At 46.1% G+C, this 16,755-nt stretch overlaps 1 protein-coding gene across 1 annotated transcript in view; it reads left to right on the plus strand.

Moving 5' to 3' along the window:
* GRHL1 (grainyhead like transcription factor 1) overlaps positions 1-14,990 on the plus strand; it is a 46,256-nt gene extending 31,266 nt beyond the window's left edge. Inside the window, exons 10-16 of the mRNA XM_075707553.1 lie at positions 4,059-4,110; positions 6,394-6,533; positions 7,944-7,981; positions 8,084-8,172; positions 9,965-10,050; positions 13,596-13,660; positions 14,876-14,990. Coding sequence (XP_075563668.1) covers positions 4,059-4,110; positions 6,394-6,533; positions 7,944-7,981; positions 8,084-8,172; positions 9,965-10,050; positions 13,596-13,660; positions 14,876-14,990 — 585 coding nt within the window. The remainder of the gene's footprint in view (positions 1-4,058; positions 4,111-6,393; positions 6,534-7,943; positions 7,982-8,083; positions 8,173-9,964; positions 10,051-13,595; positions 13,661-14,875) is intronic.
* Positions 14,991-16,755: the final 1,765 nt, after the last annotated feature.

Genomic DNA, 16,755 nt, shown 5'->3' on the forward strand with positions numbered 1-16,755 from the left:
GGCACATGCCCCTGCTCCGGTGTGGGGTCCTCCCAGCTGCAGGTGGATATCTGCTCCCCCGTGGACCTCCATGGGCTGCAGGGGCACAGCCTGCCTCAGCATGGTCTTCACCATGGGCTGCAGGGGAATCTCTGCTCTGGTGCCTGAAGCACCTCCTCTCCCTCCTCCTTCGCTGACCTTGGTGTCTGCATAGTTGCTCCTCTCACATGTTCTCACTCCTCTCTCCAGCTGCAGTTGTTTCTTCCCTGCCCCCCCCCCCCCCCCCCCCCCCCCCGCAATATGTTATCCCAGAGGTGCTACTGCTGTTGCTTATTGGCTTGGCCTTGGCCAGCAGTGGGTCTGTCTTGGAGCCGGCTGGCATTGTCTCTATTGGAGGTAGGGGAAGCTTCTGGCATCTTCTCACAGAAGCCACCCCTGTAGCCCCCTTGCTACCAAAACCTTGCCATGCAAACCCAATATGCTTGCAGACCCCAATGCTGGCCACCTTCTCCAGGCTCTTGTAAGAGCACTGACATTTCAGAAAGAGCACCCGTTTTCTGCCCTGATACTTGTTTCTAGTTTTTGGCTGCTGCCTCTGAGACAAAGTTTCTTTGTGCATTTCTGTGTTCCCCTTGGTGCGCTCTCTGTAGAAGGGGGTCCACAGGTGCCCATGACATTTGGTTTTCATCTAATCCTATGTAGTTGCAAGACCTGAGTAAAGCAGTGTGGGCATAACACTGTCATCCTGTACCATGTTACAGCATAAGCTTCATTCAGGCTTGGCCCAGCAATATTTGGGCTGTGCGGGGATGAGTGTGACCTGTCCCAGAGGAAGAAGACCATCTCTGCTGTAAATGGTGCCTTAGCTAAGCATGCACATGGGGAAGATTAAATACAGGATTTCACAGGCTACAGCTAGTGTTGTCCTCTGGGACCTACTGTTACTCTTGCAGCGATGGGCAGTGCTGTGGGAAGGTTTTTATGGGATGATTGGAATAAGTGAGAGAGATGGTGCAAGGCGGCTGGAGGCAGCATTGATGCAGATGCGCAGCAACATGGAGACTTCCTTCTGTTGCATGATCAGAGAATCACAAAATGGTTTGGGTTGGAAGGGACCTTTAAAGATGATCTAGTCCAACCCCCCTGCCATGGGCAGGGACATCTTCCACTACATCAGGTTGCTCAAAGCCCTGTCTATCCAGACCTTGAACACCTCCAGGGGTGGGGCATCCTCAGCCTCTCTGGGTAGGCTGTTCCAGTACCTCGCCACCCTCATCATAAAGAATTTCTTCCTTTTGTCCAATCTAAACCTACCCTCTTTCAGTTTAAAACCATTGCCCCTTGTCTTGTTGCTACAAGCCCTGGTAAAAAGTCTCTCTCCATCTTTCTTATAAGCCCTCTTTAAGTACTGAAAGGCCACAAGGTGTCCCCGGAGCCTTCTCTTCTCCAGACTGAACAACCCCAACTCTCTCAGCCTGTCCTCACGGGAGAGGTGTCCATCCCTCTGATCATTTTTGTGGCCCTCTTCTGGACCCACTCCAGCAGGCCCATGTCTTTCCTGTGCTGAGGGCCCCAGAGCTGGACGCAGTACTCCAGATGGGGTCTCACCAGAGCAGAGTAGAGGAGCAGAACCACCTCCCTCGACCTGCTGGCCACGCTTCTTTTGATGCAACCCAGGACACAGTTGGCTTTCTGGGCTACAAGAGCACACTGCCAGCTGCTGTCCAATATTTTGTCCATCAGTATCCCCTGGCAGCTCAGCCTCTGGGGCCACAGGGCAGGAGAAGAGCTCAAACAGCTCGTGGGCTGTGTGCCAGAGCTTCACCCAGCACGAGAGGGTGTCCAGAGAAGGGCCAGGGAGCAGCCCTCCATCTTCAGAGCACATCTGACTGACGCAGCCCATGCACGGAAGTGGGGAGTCCCATGGTGTCATGCAGGGTCCAGAATCCAGTGTGTCGTGACTTGTCGTTACATCCTTTCCCTGCATCTATGTTGCTTATCAAATACATCATGTTCTTCCACGGGAGGGAGGGATGGGCAGCTCTTCCAAAATGCCACTTCCCTTTCTCAGCCCAAGAGTCCATTACACAACTGGAGACTTTGAGGGAAAGAACAACAACAAAAAAACCTTGCCACCCTTAACATATAAACAAGAGTGTGAAATCTTGCTTTTCAGACTGTAGGCTGTTCTCTAGGCGATAAAGTTGAGAAAACCTCTTACAAGCTTATTTATTACATAATTGCAGAATACAGGATTGCTAGTGTCTTTTCTTCAAAAGTATTTGATCTTGATTGTTGCTGAGCTCCGCTGGCAAGGCAGAAAATCCTGTTATCAAGACATGACTTTATTTTTTTTATGTGGGGTTTTAGATGTGTTTACCTGGGCCCCAGTAGCTTGGAACAAGTTGGTCTTCAAGCAGAAGTCTGGCTGTAGGTATAGGAGGGCAGAGGTTTTATCAGAATGTGTGCTCTTGATGGATTAGCACATTCTCCAGAAGGAAGCAGGTGCTGTTCTGTAGCACAGTGTTTGAGTAGCAGAACTTCATTACATGACAGGTGAAAAACAGGTCTGGAGCCATATCTGATCTTTCTGCTGTCAAGCTGAGATGTTGTGACTATTCTGGGAAGGGAAGTCGCAGAGGGGTGTGGGTCCAGCTGCGCCAAGCTTTAGGTGGGATGTCTTCACTGTAGTGGGCTGTATCAGCTTTATGGGGTCAAGCAAAGCTGGCAATGCCTGTGTCTTCATTAGTAATTTTTTTCTTTTTCACAGCAGCTGCCTGAAGCTGCCTGTGTCCCTGCTGTAAGGTGCGAGAAAAGGTGATATATGTTAACGCACATCAAATATCTAGGCTAATTTTCCTTTTTGTTACTAGCACAGATGTGCCCACTGCTACCTAGCAGGCATAGGCATCATGTCACCTATAGGGTATTGATTTACTGGGAGGTTAGGAGGGCTGTTGCCCTTCTCCCATGTTGTGCATGGTTCGGCACCATTTCCCACCCCATCACCACGTGCTTTTTGACATCTCTTTTGCCATAGGTAATCTAGTCTTCCCCCAGTGCCATGCAAGGATGTGGGCATGTTTTGACAGTTTTGCAGGGGTGGGAATGAGAAATAATGGCCTCCTGTGGCCAGATAACTGTTACCTTTTACCGTGCTTTGCAGGAGGGTGTTGGGAGACAGGTAGAACTTGTGTATACCGGTTTGGGCAGTGATCTGGTGGTAGCACCAGGATTGAGTGTTGGGGAGCTACTGTGGGCTTATTGCCCCATGCAACTGGCAACATGACATCCCTAAGTTAACCCACAGTCACGTGTGGGGTCTGGGCAGAGCTGGAGGAATGAACACGATTTAAATACAAACTTTCTTCCTTCCTTCTCTTTCTCCATCATAGCTGCCTGCACCTTGCAGAAAATACGGCTCTCCTCACTGTTGCTTGGTTTCAAGGGCCAGGAACCGTGCAGGCATGAACCCAGTTAGGTGTCTGTGGATTCCACCATAGCCGGGCCCTGTTAAAAGAGAGAAGAAATAATGCCTGCTTTAAAATGATGCATGTCTATAGCTTGAGATCAGTGAGGGCTTGTATAACTGCTGCTGGCTCCACGTGGAGCATGCGAGAAGGTATCTTGCACTCGGTGATCCAAATGTGGCATGACTTTCATAGATCAGGATTTAATGATGATCTAGTGAACTCTTAAACTGAGGGAACTTGCAATTTTTATTGTTTTAAAACACTTCAGATAGATTTTTATCTCACACTTCACACAGTTGTTATAGCTGTGGGTATCTTTTATCATCATATCTGCATCTGACTTGAAAGAAAAGCAAGTGTTTGTGTCTTGGATATGGTTGTTGGATTTCATTAGATGACAGGACTCAAAAGTAAACAGATCTCAAAGTTGGCACGCTCTGGCAAACCTGCAGCTCAGGTACCGTGGAGCTGACCTCCACAAACACAGGTCTGGAAGAATCAGTGTTCCTGCCTCTGCAGCTGAAAAAAAAAACCCCAAAACTAAAAAGACCTTCTCTCTCTCTCTTCCCCCCCCCCCCCCCCCCCCCCCAATCTCTTGTCTGGCAGGGAGCAGAGAGGAAGATCAGGGACGAAGAGCGAAAGCAAAGCAAAAGAAAAGGCAAGTGCACTGACCCCAGCTCTCAGTTGAATGCCTGTAAGTAGAAATTATTCCATCAGTATTTTAAATACTAGATCTCATTTTGGCTCAAATAACTTGTGTAGTAGAAAGCTTAAGTGAATTTTTATCCCCTATGGAATAGTGCTTGTTTTAAGTAGTTGCTTATGGAGTCATTAATTGTGTTTTGCAACGTACTGGGTAACTTAGGACTTCACTTCTACATAGTTCTTCCTGTCTGAGACAGGGTCCTGCTGCATATTCAGTCAGGTATGGGTTTTAGCAGTTGAAGTGACAGGGTGAGGGTGGGATTCTTGGGCATTGCTGGAGCCCCTGCAGCTCCAGGTGGCAGTGAGAACTGGAGCTGTTCCAAATGTTTCCAGCTTGATCCTAAACTTAGGCTTTAACTTATGTTAAAAATGTGTTTACAACTCTGCAGCAAGGCAGTGGCAGCCTTGAGACTGAGCCTTCAGCCTGCCAGCCCTACGCTCACTCTTCTAGAGCAAAGTGGTCCTTAGTAAATAATTTCAGTAGAAGTTGTTTCTGCACATGTGAAGGATGTGAAGGCCTCAGCACCATAGTATGTAAAGGCTGTGGAGCTTCTTCCTGCTGAGCATCTTTCCTTTAACTGCTGCAGATGACTGCAACAGATCCTGCGTTTGGATGACTAGTTATTCACCAGCAGAGCTACTTAGAGGAAGATATATCTCCCTGTTCTTCCTTTGCATGGGGCAGGTGCATGCTCTCCCGTGCTCTGCTCAGTGTGCTTGTTAGGGCGGTGCTATTAACAGTCCAACTGGTTCAACAAGCATGCACCTCACAGCTTGCTGGGCAGGATTTTCCTGATGCAGCACATGCAGGCTGCTGGAGCAGCTTCAGAAGAAGATAATGCTACAAGGGAACCCATTTGCTCAAGGGCAGTTGCAGAAAGGGCTGGGGTTTTGGTTTTTTCCCAAAGTACATCGTGAAGGGTAGGTTTAGGATACTGTTAGTATTTCACAAATCCCAAAAGATTACTGCATGCAGCCTTTTGCATAATGGCTGGAAAGTGCAAACAGTTTCAATACAGATTTCTAGGATCTTACGATTTTACAAAAGCTGCTTTCCAATATGAATTTCCTAGGCTTGAGATTAGACTGATGTGACCTTTATTTTCCTGGAAAGTATGATCCATTGCTGTTTAGCTCTTGTTTGGGAAGTTTTTGATTGCTTTAATGCATAAGATGTTATACCCAACTCCAGGATTACAAATGCCATGTGTGCATCGACTCATCAACAGCAGAAATAGTTTGTGGTTTTTGGTCAAAGTTATTTTTACAGGGACTGAGCAATCTTTAAAAAATTAGTTTTGCAAGGAAAGAAAAAATATATTTCCCACTGGGGACATGAGAAATGAAGTGTTTTGTTTGCAGTTGGTTTGACTCAAAATGAAATGTTTTCACTTGGTAAAATGAAGTCTTCAGTCGGGGTCAGTTTGACATGAACGTGTCTGAAGTGCAATTTAAAGCACCTCCTGCCTCACTCTCTCCCAAGTGGGTCTTTGTGGGTGAAGTCTGTCCACTTGGTGGCTTGTGGCACATCAGCTGGTGCGTCGTGAGAGCCCAAGTGCTCTGTGGGAGACAGTGCTGGTCCAGCTGGGGGATGAACTGGGGTCTGGCGGCTTGAGGTGACCAGGATGAACAGTGAGATGAACAAAAATGTAAAATTTGAAAGTGTGGAACAGAAATATAACTCTAAATATAGAATCTTGCAAGAAACAGTATTTGTACCACCTCTGTAGTTTGATAGTGCTTCTGTGGTGCTGTTTCTTTGAGAGGCTCCCAACTGGAACCACATGGGTTGCGAGTTGTCTCTTTGGTTGTCATCTTTCTGCCTTCCTGGTACAGGAAGTCCAGCAACCTTCTGAGGGAACGGGTGGGCCGAAGGGGGGATTTGGAGTAGCTTTTGCCCTCTGGGTGGTTTGCTTGGTACGTGGAAGACCTAGGTTCCTCTGTTGGGGTGAGTGGCCAGGCCATTCTCCAGCCCAGCTTAATTCAAGCAGCTCACTTGGAGAGATGGCGCAAACTTCTACTACTCTGTGAAAGAAGCTGTTTCCTCAGGGTCCGGGCCCTCATCTGAGAGGTAGACAACCCAGGTTCAAACTCCTCTACCACGGGAGCTTCTCCCTTTGACCCTGACTACAGAGTACCCTTGTTCAACAGCACATGTGCCTGTTAAATGATGTAGGAAAGCCACAGCCCCATCAGTGCCTTCACTATCATCTATTCCAATCTTTGGTCTCTGCAGTTTCTGATGTCAAAGTGCCCATGCTTCCCTCACACAAACGTACGGACATCACCATCTTCAAGCCCTTCATGGATCTAGACACTCAGCCGGTCCTTTTCATTCCTGACGTTCACTTTGCAAATCTTCAGCGTGGGGCTCACGTAAGTAAAGCTTATGGGTGTGGGAATGAGGAAGCTATGGGATGTGTTTGCAGAAAGCCTGGGATGTATACATACGAAATGCCAGACTGTCTGCATTGATGCTGTAAACAAATACAGGCTGAGTATCACATGAGCAGGAGATGTTGCTCCTAGACGCATTGGCTGAAGTTAACTGGGGATGTTTTCTGATTAAATTATTTTCCTATGTACTCCTGTTTCTGTGAACCTGAAAGGATTTTTCCACAGCATCGCCAGCTGAGAGTTCGTTGAATGAACTGCAGGCTGATTTTTCTCCTGTAAAGTCCAGTGGGTTCCTGGTGTGCTGCTGTAGACCACCGGCTCCTCCAGCCTGCTGCTGCAGGGTGAAAATCCATTCTGTGGAACTGGCAAGTGTGTGAACTCTGTGATCCGATGCCAGAGCACCCTGCCTCAGCATTCCTGGAAAGTCCCAGCTGACAGGAAACTGGAAGGGAAAAAATTAGAGTGCAACCAAGTTTCAAAATCTTGAACCTTGCTGTGCTGGGAGTTCTGGTGTGCTCTAACATAATCTAAGCCTTACTTTTTAAGAGCATTGCCTAAACTCCTAGTGGGGATGGAGAATAAACTTGTATCCTTAAGGCTGACTTTTCTGCATGTTTTCCTATGAAGGCTCTAGTGCTGAGGTCTGCCAGAAGACTCCACACCAGTCCATATAGAAAGCTGGTTAGCTCTTGTACGTTCCTGTCTCTCTCATTTGAGATCCTTTCTCTTTATGAAAAAAAGGTAAAGAAGATGCTTACTGGCTTTTGGAAGATTGAGCCAAAGTGTCATTTGATACAGGGTTGAAAGATAATAAGAGGAAATGAATTCCAGTTCTGGATAAAATTTTCACGAACCCTAAGTGCAAGTATCTGTGTATTAAAATGAAGGCCAATGCTCATTGCTCAGACCAAAGCATCTTTCTCCTAGTAGTGTAGCTGTGGCTGGCTCCCTACTTGACAGCCTTGGTTTCCCCTGTGTCCTCTACTGATGTGCTTACGAGTGAGTTGGGTGGGTGAGCCATCTGCCTATTCCTTGCAGCTCCTGCCATGGGCTCAGGGGTTCCCTCTCCTTTAACTTGATGCTGTTAGACCTCTGCTCATGCCAGATGCAGCAGGATTGTTGTTCTGTGCCAGTGACTCTTCGGTGCAAACAGAGCTATTGCTAAGTCACTATTAACAGATAGCACTTAGAGGGATGGGGAGAGCATTGCTGACAAGACCATGTTACGCCAGCTAATGGGTCTGTCCTTATGCAACTTTGTTTTGTAATGTTCAGAGCCCTTTATAGTGTTTTCCAAGGACTGAGTGCCACATAAGGTTCTCACTAGCTAGCTAATTCAGTGTGTGTTTTTCTGTGTATGTCAAGAAAATCTCCTCTTTGTTTTAAAAGGTCCTTCCTGTTGCTTCAGAAGAACTGGAGGGTGAAAGGTAAGAGCTGTGCTACTTCAGCCTGCTGAAGTCTTGCCCTCAGACAGAGGGGTAAGTCCCTGTATTTGTACCACTGCTAACTTTTTGCCCTGTCAATGACAGCTCCAACCTGAAGAGAGGAGCTTATATCGGTGAAGAGGACTTTATTGCCACTCCGAATAAGATGGCCAGAATAGAAGAACCAAAAAGAGGTATTATTTTCTTCTTTCAGAGACTGAATTACTGGAGTATTTGTCCATCATGATAGAGATATGCATCTGAGGTTAAAGAGTTGTTTTAATTTATTTTGGAGTGTACTTTAGCCTGATTTTTCTGGCTTTGAGTAGTAATAGAAAGAGTTTGTATATCAGGATGTAGTTCAGCTCTGCAAATCTTTTACAATTCAGAATTTCTGGGGTTTTCTGCCAACTCAGACACTAATTGGCTCTGAACCTGTAAGGAAAGAGACACAGAGGAGTTGAGCAGCTTACCAGTCTCCTTGGTGGATTGGGGGAGAGAACTCATCATGTAATCCACTACAAAATACTTTGGAAATCTTCTCCAGGACTTTAAGCAATGAATGCTAAGAACTGGTTCTGAGTATAAAACTTGCATCTTTCATGGTGCCAGAAAACGGGCTATTCACTGCTGAGTGCCAAACTGAGAGAATATTTGGCTTATTTTTAACCTGTTGTCAACCTTTGCAATTTGATGTAGGATCAGATGTTGCTGTGGTGTTGTGGAAGGAGATGAGAGGTCCCTTTGGAGATGTAGAGGATTACCTGCCTGATGACAGTCATGTGTGGAAAGACCATGAGAAAGCTTAAGGGATTAAAAGAGGAGTATTAAACTTGTGATGCAGCGAAGGTTAAGTCTAGCAAGTCTGCCCTTAATGGGGCTGCATTTCTGTAGTCTGGATAAAAAGAAAGGATGGATTTTATAAAAGGAAATTACACTTGTTTTTTCTTGTTGCTGTATGCCATAAAACGAGACACATGGGTTTCTCTCTCCTTTGGCCAGTGTATCATCCGACCTGTGCTGTAACTGAGAGTGTCTGTGGGCTGTCTTCATTTCTTAAATCTCCAGTCCTTCTTTTTTAAACCTGCCTTTAGCAGAGGAAATCCATCAAGGTGCTGTGCTGTCCTGAGTTCACCTTGTTCAATTAGATATGCCAGTAGTTGTTCTGTGTTGCAGGTGTGTCAAAGCTGTGGCTGATGAACCCTTGTAAACAACCCAGGCTGCAATACCTAGTCATTAGAAGATGGATTAAAGGCAGCAAAGCTGTTATAGTCCAAGCTTTCTTGCTCTCATGGCTTATTCCTCAGCCTTAATGCAGTTTTTAATGAGGCTGATGTTACGTACAACGACTCTGTGCTAGCTTGAGAACGCTAGGGATGCTTACCTAATTGGGTTTCTTTTCTTTCATTCCCCTTCTAGCAGGAGACTAAGTCTGCATTGTATGTCAGCTGTGGTGGTATGAGTATTACTGAAACATGGCAAGGGGAGGAAGAGAGATGAGACAATGTAAGAGGAGCAGAGGACTGTACAAATAAATTATTTAAAAATGAGGAGGTGGCCAGGATGGCTTCACCCGCTGTGGCAGCGTCTGTCAAATCATTTTATTGTGCAAAATCTTATGGCAAATGACCTGTGCGATATGGAGGGACCCAAGAGTCTCAAAGCTCCATGTTTTGTGTTCCTCCTTTCCATGTTTCAAATATGACCTTTTTTCAAATAATAGAGAAAATATCAAATAGAAATTTAAAAGTATTTTGACTATAAAGATGCTTGAGCATGCAGTATTTCTGTATGCAAAAAGTATGTTTTAAGCTAACCTAGCTATGCATGTTCGTGATGCAATCTTCAATGTGTATTGAATATATGTATGTATATCGCTTCATAAGATCCTCAGTGTATGTTACTGTGTGCTTAGCTTCTATCATATACAGATCTTTTCTGAGGAGCAATTATGCAGTTAATTCCCCTCTCCAATTTGCTTTTCAGTGTTGCTGTATGTCCGAAAAGAGTCAGAGGAAGTCTTTGATGCACTAATGTTAAAGACACCGTCTCTGAAAGGTCTAATGGAAGCGGTAAGTAGTAAAGCCGGTTTACAGTCCTTGCCTCCAGTTTGAGAAAAAGCACGTCTAGTCCCTGGCTATCCAGTCTTATACACTGGACAGTCACAGGAGCTAGACTCTCAATCGCAGCTGGTGTCCACATATTCCTGCTCTTCTGGATAAGAAGCATAAGGCTGATTTCCTTTCAGTAACGTGGAAATTAATGTAAATAATGCTTTAATTCATTATTAAGGGACTTCAGGAAGCTTCCCTTTTGAGTACCTTATCCCACAGCTGTGGGGTCTGGGTGTAAGAAGGTGTTTCTCACCCTTCCTGAAAATCCAGGTGTGTCAAGCTTGATGACTGGATACCTGAGATAGTCCCAAAATGATAGGTGCTGCTGGAGAGAGAGCTTTCTAGGCTCCCTTCTTATGCAGGCTCTGCTTTGGCCAAGCTGCTTCTGCAGCTGTGTAGGTCTTTTCCTAGCTGCATCAAAAAATGGTCAACAGACTCCCATTGTGGATGTCCCTCATGTCAGAGAGGGTATTTTAAGTAGAAGACAGAGTGATTTCCAGAATGTGTTCGGTGGCTTGGGTTTATTTCAGTCTTTCAAAGCCTTGTTTGGGGGCCTCCCCTCCCCTTTCATAACCTGCTTATGAAGAGCTCCAAGTCTCAGCTTCTGAGTGTGCTTGAAGACTTTTATATATCTGTGCACATATGTGTGAAATTGCTGTCTGGTACTTGACTTCCAAAATAGCCTTCCATTACCCCTGCTGCTGCAGTGTTGCAAAGGAAATACAGAGCTTAATGCCAAGGAATGGTGTAATGTTTGGCGCGAGCTCAAAACTGACGTTTCTAGCTGCCTCTTTCTGTGACTAACGCCTCATCCATGCTCAGAGGATGGAGGCTTTGGGGATGTACAGCCAGGTCTTGCCATTAGCTTTGGGACCCAGAGATGGTTCTGTAACCTGAAGCTCTCTCTTCCTGGCTGTGGGGCTTTGCCAGCACAGGCAGGCTGGAGGCAGGGGCTAATGGGGAGGGGGATTGAAGGCTGTGAAGTCCTCCCTTACCCCATGGTCCTGAAGTGAAGCTGCACCTTTGTTGTTTCACTTGGACTTCTTAAAGCAAGGAACCAAGAGCTCAAAACTGTAGCTTGGAGGAAACCTCCTGTGTTTTTGCATTCTGAAACAGCATATTGGTTTGGTACTTGCTGTCGGTGTGATAGAGCAATTTGCCAAAGTAAACCAGGATTAGGTTTCTGACCTTGTGACTTTCTGGAGGTTTGTACAGTGAAGTGCCATAGTTAGTGGCTATGGTTTCACACTAAGGTCACCCTGCTGGGTAAGGGAGGACATTTCTGATCAGCTCGTGTCCTTAGCAGCAGAGGTCTTCGCTCTGTTGCTATTTTCTTCCTACACCAGCCGCTGTGATGACTAGCTTTCACTTGATCCCTCTGACACTGAATTTAAAAATGGTTGTGGTATGCTAAGAGAATAGAGAGCCAAGAGAGGATGTGAACCAGGGTGTGGAGTGGTTTTTTAATGTGTGGGCTTTTTGGTGTGGGGCAGGGTGTTGCTGTATGAGAAGTCAGTGGCCAGGTTTGGAACATGATTAAATTTTTTGCACAGAAGTTGGCAAACTGCAGAAGAGGGGTTCTTATCTCCCTCCATCCTGTGTCAGATGTGGGGGGAAACATAGTGACACATGGTGAGGAAAAGGCTGAGGTACTTAATGCGTTCTTTGCCTCAGTCTTTAACACTCAGACCAGTTGTTCTCAGGGTACCCAGCCCCCTGAGCTGGAAGACAGGGATGGGGAGAAGAATGAAGCCCCCATAATCCAAGGGGAAATGGTTAGCGACCTGCTAACTGGTGTACCACTTAGACACACACAAGTCTATGGGGCCGGATGGGATCCACCCAAGGGGACTGAGGGAGCTGGTGGAAGTGCTCACCAAGCCACTTTCAATCCTTTATGAGCAGTCCTGGCTAAGCAGAGAGGTCCCAGTCAACTGGAAGTTAGCAAATGTGACACCCATCTGCAGGAAGGGCTGGAAGGAGGATCCGGGGAACTGCAGGCCTGTCAGTCTGACCTCAGTGCTGGGGAAGGTTATGGAGCAGATCATCTTCAGTTCCATCACACGGCATGTACAGGACAACCAGGTGATCAGGCCCAGTCAGCATGGGTTTATCAAAGGCCAGGACCTGCTTGACAAGCCTGATCTCCTTCTATGACAAGGCGACCTACTTAGTGGACAAGGGAAAGGCTGTGGATGTTGTCTACCTGGACTTTAGTAAAGCCTTTGACACAGTTCCCCACAGCATTGTCCTGGAGAAACTGGCTGCTCATGGCTTGGACAGGCGTACTCTTTGCTGAGGGATGGCCAGGCCCAAAGAGTTGTGGTGAATGGAGTTAAATCCAGTTGGTGACCGGTCACAAGTGGTGTTCCCCAGGGCTCAGTTTTGATGCCAGCTCTGGTTAATATCTTTCTCAACGATCTGGATGAGGGGATTGAGTGCACCCTCAGTAAGTTTGCAGATGACACCAAACTGGGTGGGAGTGTTGATCTGTTTCAGGGTAGGAAGGCCCTGCAGAGGGACCTGGACAGGCTGGATCGATGGGCCAAGGCCAGTTGTATGAGGTTCAGCAAGGCCAAGTGCCAGGTCCTGCACTTGGGTCACAACAACCCCATGCAACGCTACAGGCTTGGGGAAGAGTGGCTGGAAAGCTGCCTGGAGGAAAAGGACCTGGGGGTGCTGGTCGACAGCCGGCTGAACATGAGCCAGCAGTGTGCCCAGGTGGCCAAGAAGGCCACCAGCATCCTGGCTTGTATCAGGAATAGTGTGGCCAGCAGGAGCAGGGAGGTGATTGTCCCCCTGTACTCGGCGCTGGTGAGGCCGCACCTGGAATACTGTGTCCAGTTTTGGGCCCCTCAATACAAGGAAGACATTGAGGTGCTGGAGTGTGTTCAGAGAAGGGCAACAAAGCTGGTGAAGGGTCTGGAGCACAGGCCTTATGAGGAGCAGCTGAGGGAACTGGGATTGTTTAGTTTAGAGAAGAGGAGGCTGAGGGGAGACCTTATCGCTCTCTACAACTACCTGAAAGGAGGTTGTAGTGAGGTGGGTGTTGGTCTCTTTTCCTGAGTAACAAGTGATAGGCAAGAGGAAATGGGCTCAAGCTGCGCCAGGGGAGGTTTAGATTGGATATTAGGAAAAATTTCTTCACGGAAAGGCTTATCAAGCATTGGAACAGGCTGCCCAGGGAAGTGGTTGAATCCCCATCCCTGGAGGTATTTAAAAGATGTGTAGGTGTGGCGCTTAGGGACATGGTTTAGTGGTGGACTTGGCATTGTTAGGTTAATGGTTGGACTTGAGGATCTTAAAGGTCTTTTCTAACCTAAATGATTCTGTGATTTGTCTGTAGGCTTATGCTATAGTTCAGGATTTAGTATTGCCTTTATAGGGCAGAGCAGTTGTTTTCATTTGCAGACATTTTTTTTGTTCCTTTCTGTAATATAGTAAGTGGAAGACAATGCCAACAGTCTCCTTGCTTCACCAATGCTTGCTTTCTTTTGTTCTAGATAGCTGACAAGTATGACGTTCCTTTTGATAAAATAGGAAAAATCTTCAAAAAATGTAAAAAGGGGTGAGTATGTACCTATGGAGCAACTGTCTGAGAATATGAACTCCTGTTTTCAAACCTGTGGGCAAATCTGCTTTATAATTCCTCCATGCATTGCACGTATGCAAATGCCATTTGCAGATATGTGTATGTGCACGCAACGTATACACATTCCAATGTCATTCATAGAGCTGAAGACTGGAAGAAACCTATAGAAATATGTAGTCTGACTTCCTGGGTAAATACAAGTCACAGAACCTCTCTGAGTTAGTTGCTATTTGAACCAGAGTTGATCATGTCAGAGGAAGAAGAGTTCAGTTTGTTTAAAGACTCTCTGTGACGAAGAACATATTTCAACCCGTGTTAAATTGTTCCAGTGGTTAACTGTACTCACTATATCTGCATTTGGCTACAATTACTAAACCTGGTTGTCTTTCTGTGGGCTAAATTGAAGAGAACTTTATTGCGAAGTGCCCGTTCCCCACAGAGGCTGCACTCCACCATCTTTTTATTTTATAGCATAAATAATTGAGTTCCTGAACATGGTCCACTTTTGGTTTTCCTTTCAATCTGTCAGTAATTTTCTTGATTTTTCTCTAAAGTCACTTCAGTGTCTCAGCCCCTTCCCCAAAGCCCCTCTGGCCAGAAAATTACGTCCTTTAGTCCCCTTTGGAATGTAGTTTCAAGGGTTGTGCTTTCATAGCAGAATTACCCCACCAGAATAACTGAAAAAGTTTTGAATTTATGGTAACTAAACCACTGCTAAGGACAGCTTTGTGTGTGCACACAGACTCCCATGCATGCGTGCACACAGACACACAGGTATTGACCTTTCTGGCAAATGAAAGAAGTGGCCAAGCATCAGAGGCCTTTTCCCTGCAAGCTCTGCAGGGTTTTGTGCTGATTGTTTATAACAGTCAAACCAACCAGTTCAGAGCCCCAAGGTTGCTCAAGTGTCTGCAGCTTCAGAAGGATTTCTGCCAGTTCCAAGAGCTCTCTCCCTCCCTGGTCCAGGAGGCAGACTTAACCCTCTTGTTCAGATCCTAGAAGCACAGCTGCAAGCCTTGATGCCCAGTTTGGGTAAGGACAGATAGAGCTGCTATAGGAAGCAATGAGTCAGAGATAAGTGAGCAGGGATCTTGTGTTACCCCCGGACAGTCCAGGCTCTCTGAGGTTTGAGGGCACTTTTGCTGTCTTTGGCATTTAGAACGGTAATATATCCCTGATTTATTTTTCCAGAATTCTGGTCAACATGGATGATAACATCGTGAAACACTATTCTAATGAAGATACCTTCCAGTTGCAGATTGAAGAAGTTGGAGGATCTTACAAGCTCACTCTGACCGAGATCTAAGATCACGGATCCTCTGTGGATTTTAACAGAGGTCTCAAGTGAACATTTTCCCAGAATTTAGTATGTTGGGCAAAACACTAATCACCTTCTCCAGAAGAAAGCCAGGTGTTGACTTGTTCTGGGGAGCAGAGCAGTGGTTTTGCTTAATACATTCGTGCTTCTGTTCTTTCCAAAGAACGTTGTAATGCTCATGACCTTATTTGCACTTGAAATGAGTGAGCAAAGATCGGCAATTAAATAAGAGAGCATGTATAAAACACTAGTAAATACAGGAGGGGAAAACTCCTGGAAGGTGGCCTTTTAGAGTGGTGATATCTTATTTATCTATTCAGTAACCATGTTTGAGCCCGTTATCAGCTAATACCATTTTATTGGACTGTTTTCTGCTAGGTAGAGCTGCAAAACTACTAATTGATACTAGTAGGCATTGCGTGCAGGTTGGAGAAAAGTCTTTAAAATGTTTACTTTTGAACAGGGCAGACTGTTGAAATCACTTGTGTCATTTGGGGGGAATGTAAAACTGCCTTGCTTATGAAGAACTCGCCTTAGTAACTGTGTGAACTCTCATCAGATGAAGCTATATTGTATATAAGTGCAATATATTTTTGAAGGTTTGTAAATGTGTACATACAAGTGATATATAATATATATAAAATATGGTGTTCTGTATATACCATGAATATATGCAATGAAGCCCATCTGAAAGGATGCCATATACAGAGAAAACAAATATTTAACATAGCTATTTAAAAACAGACAAACCCTTAACACGCACCAAAGGTGAGCACACATTTGTACGTTCATAGAAGGCACAAGAGACCTGCTTGTTCAATATGGATCTTCCTGTGTGGAATGAAAAAGGTACTGGCTCTCTCCTAAACCCTCCTGTACAGCCAGGCAATGGCAGTCCTGGCTCCTCTCATGAACTGCCAGTTTGAGCCCTGAAATGGCTGCATACTGCTGCCCTGGGAGGCGATTTGGGCTGAGTCTGAGAGCTGGGTCCCAAGAGGAGCTGAGCAGATGCAGTTTCCTTGAAATCTCTCTTCTGGGGTCAGGAAGAAGGTCTCCCGGAGGGTGGATTTTTTTTCTGTGGCAGTGCGCTTCAGGCTCAGCTGGATGCTGCCCTCAACAGCATCTCAGGCTGGATGAACCCATGGGTTGGAGCCGGCTTGCAAGGTCCTAGGATGTCAACAGCTGGAGGTACACAGGCAAGGCTTTTGAGAGAGGAAGGTGGCATCCCGGCTCGGCAGGCCAAGCATTAGCAGGGACTAGGGGCTGCAAGCCTGGTTTATGTACATCACATTGACCTGCTGCTGAGGTGGAGAGACCAAACGGGCAGCTGGTAGCAGGTGTCCTGAGCCAAGCCCCAGCTGGGAGTGCCAAACACCTCCAAAAAATACTGTTCTGCAGTAGATTATACAGTATTTACTCATTGCGTGCATGTGCTTATGAAGGAAAGGCACACTGTTTAGTAGCAAGTGAGAGAGGAACATTTAAACAGCAGCACTTGGCTCTCAGGCAAAAACCTGCATTACAGGGTGAGCAGATGAGCATGAGTATCAGGTCCGGTGTCCCTCAGTGCTTTTGTTAGGGATCTGGATAGCGAAAGAGAGGTTTATAACATTTTCAGGCAGCACAAAGCTGCACGTGCCTCACCTAGGACGTGAAGGTCAATCTGGATAGGCTGGAGAAATAGTCTGGAAAAGTAGGATATGATTCTACTTAATGGTTAACGATTCTACTTAACAGTTAACGGATCGTAACC

This window comes from Pelecanus crispus, chromosome 3 (genome assembly GCF_030463565.1).
Source record: "Pelecanus crispus isolate bPelCri1 chromosome 3, bPelCri1.pri, whole genome shotgun sequence".
In the NCBI taxonomy this organism is placed as follows: domain Eukaryota; kingdom Metazoa; phylum Chordata; class Aves; order Pelecaniformes; family Pelecanidae; genus Pelecanus; species Pelecanus crispus.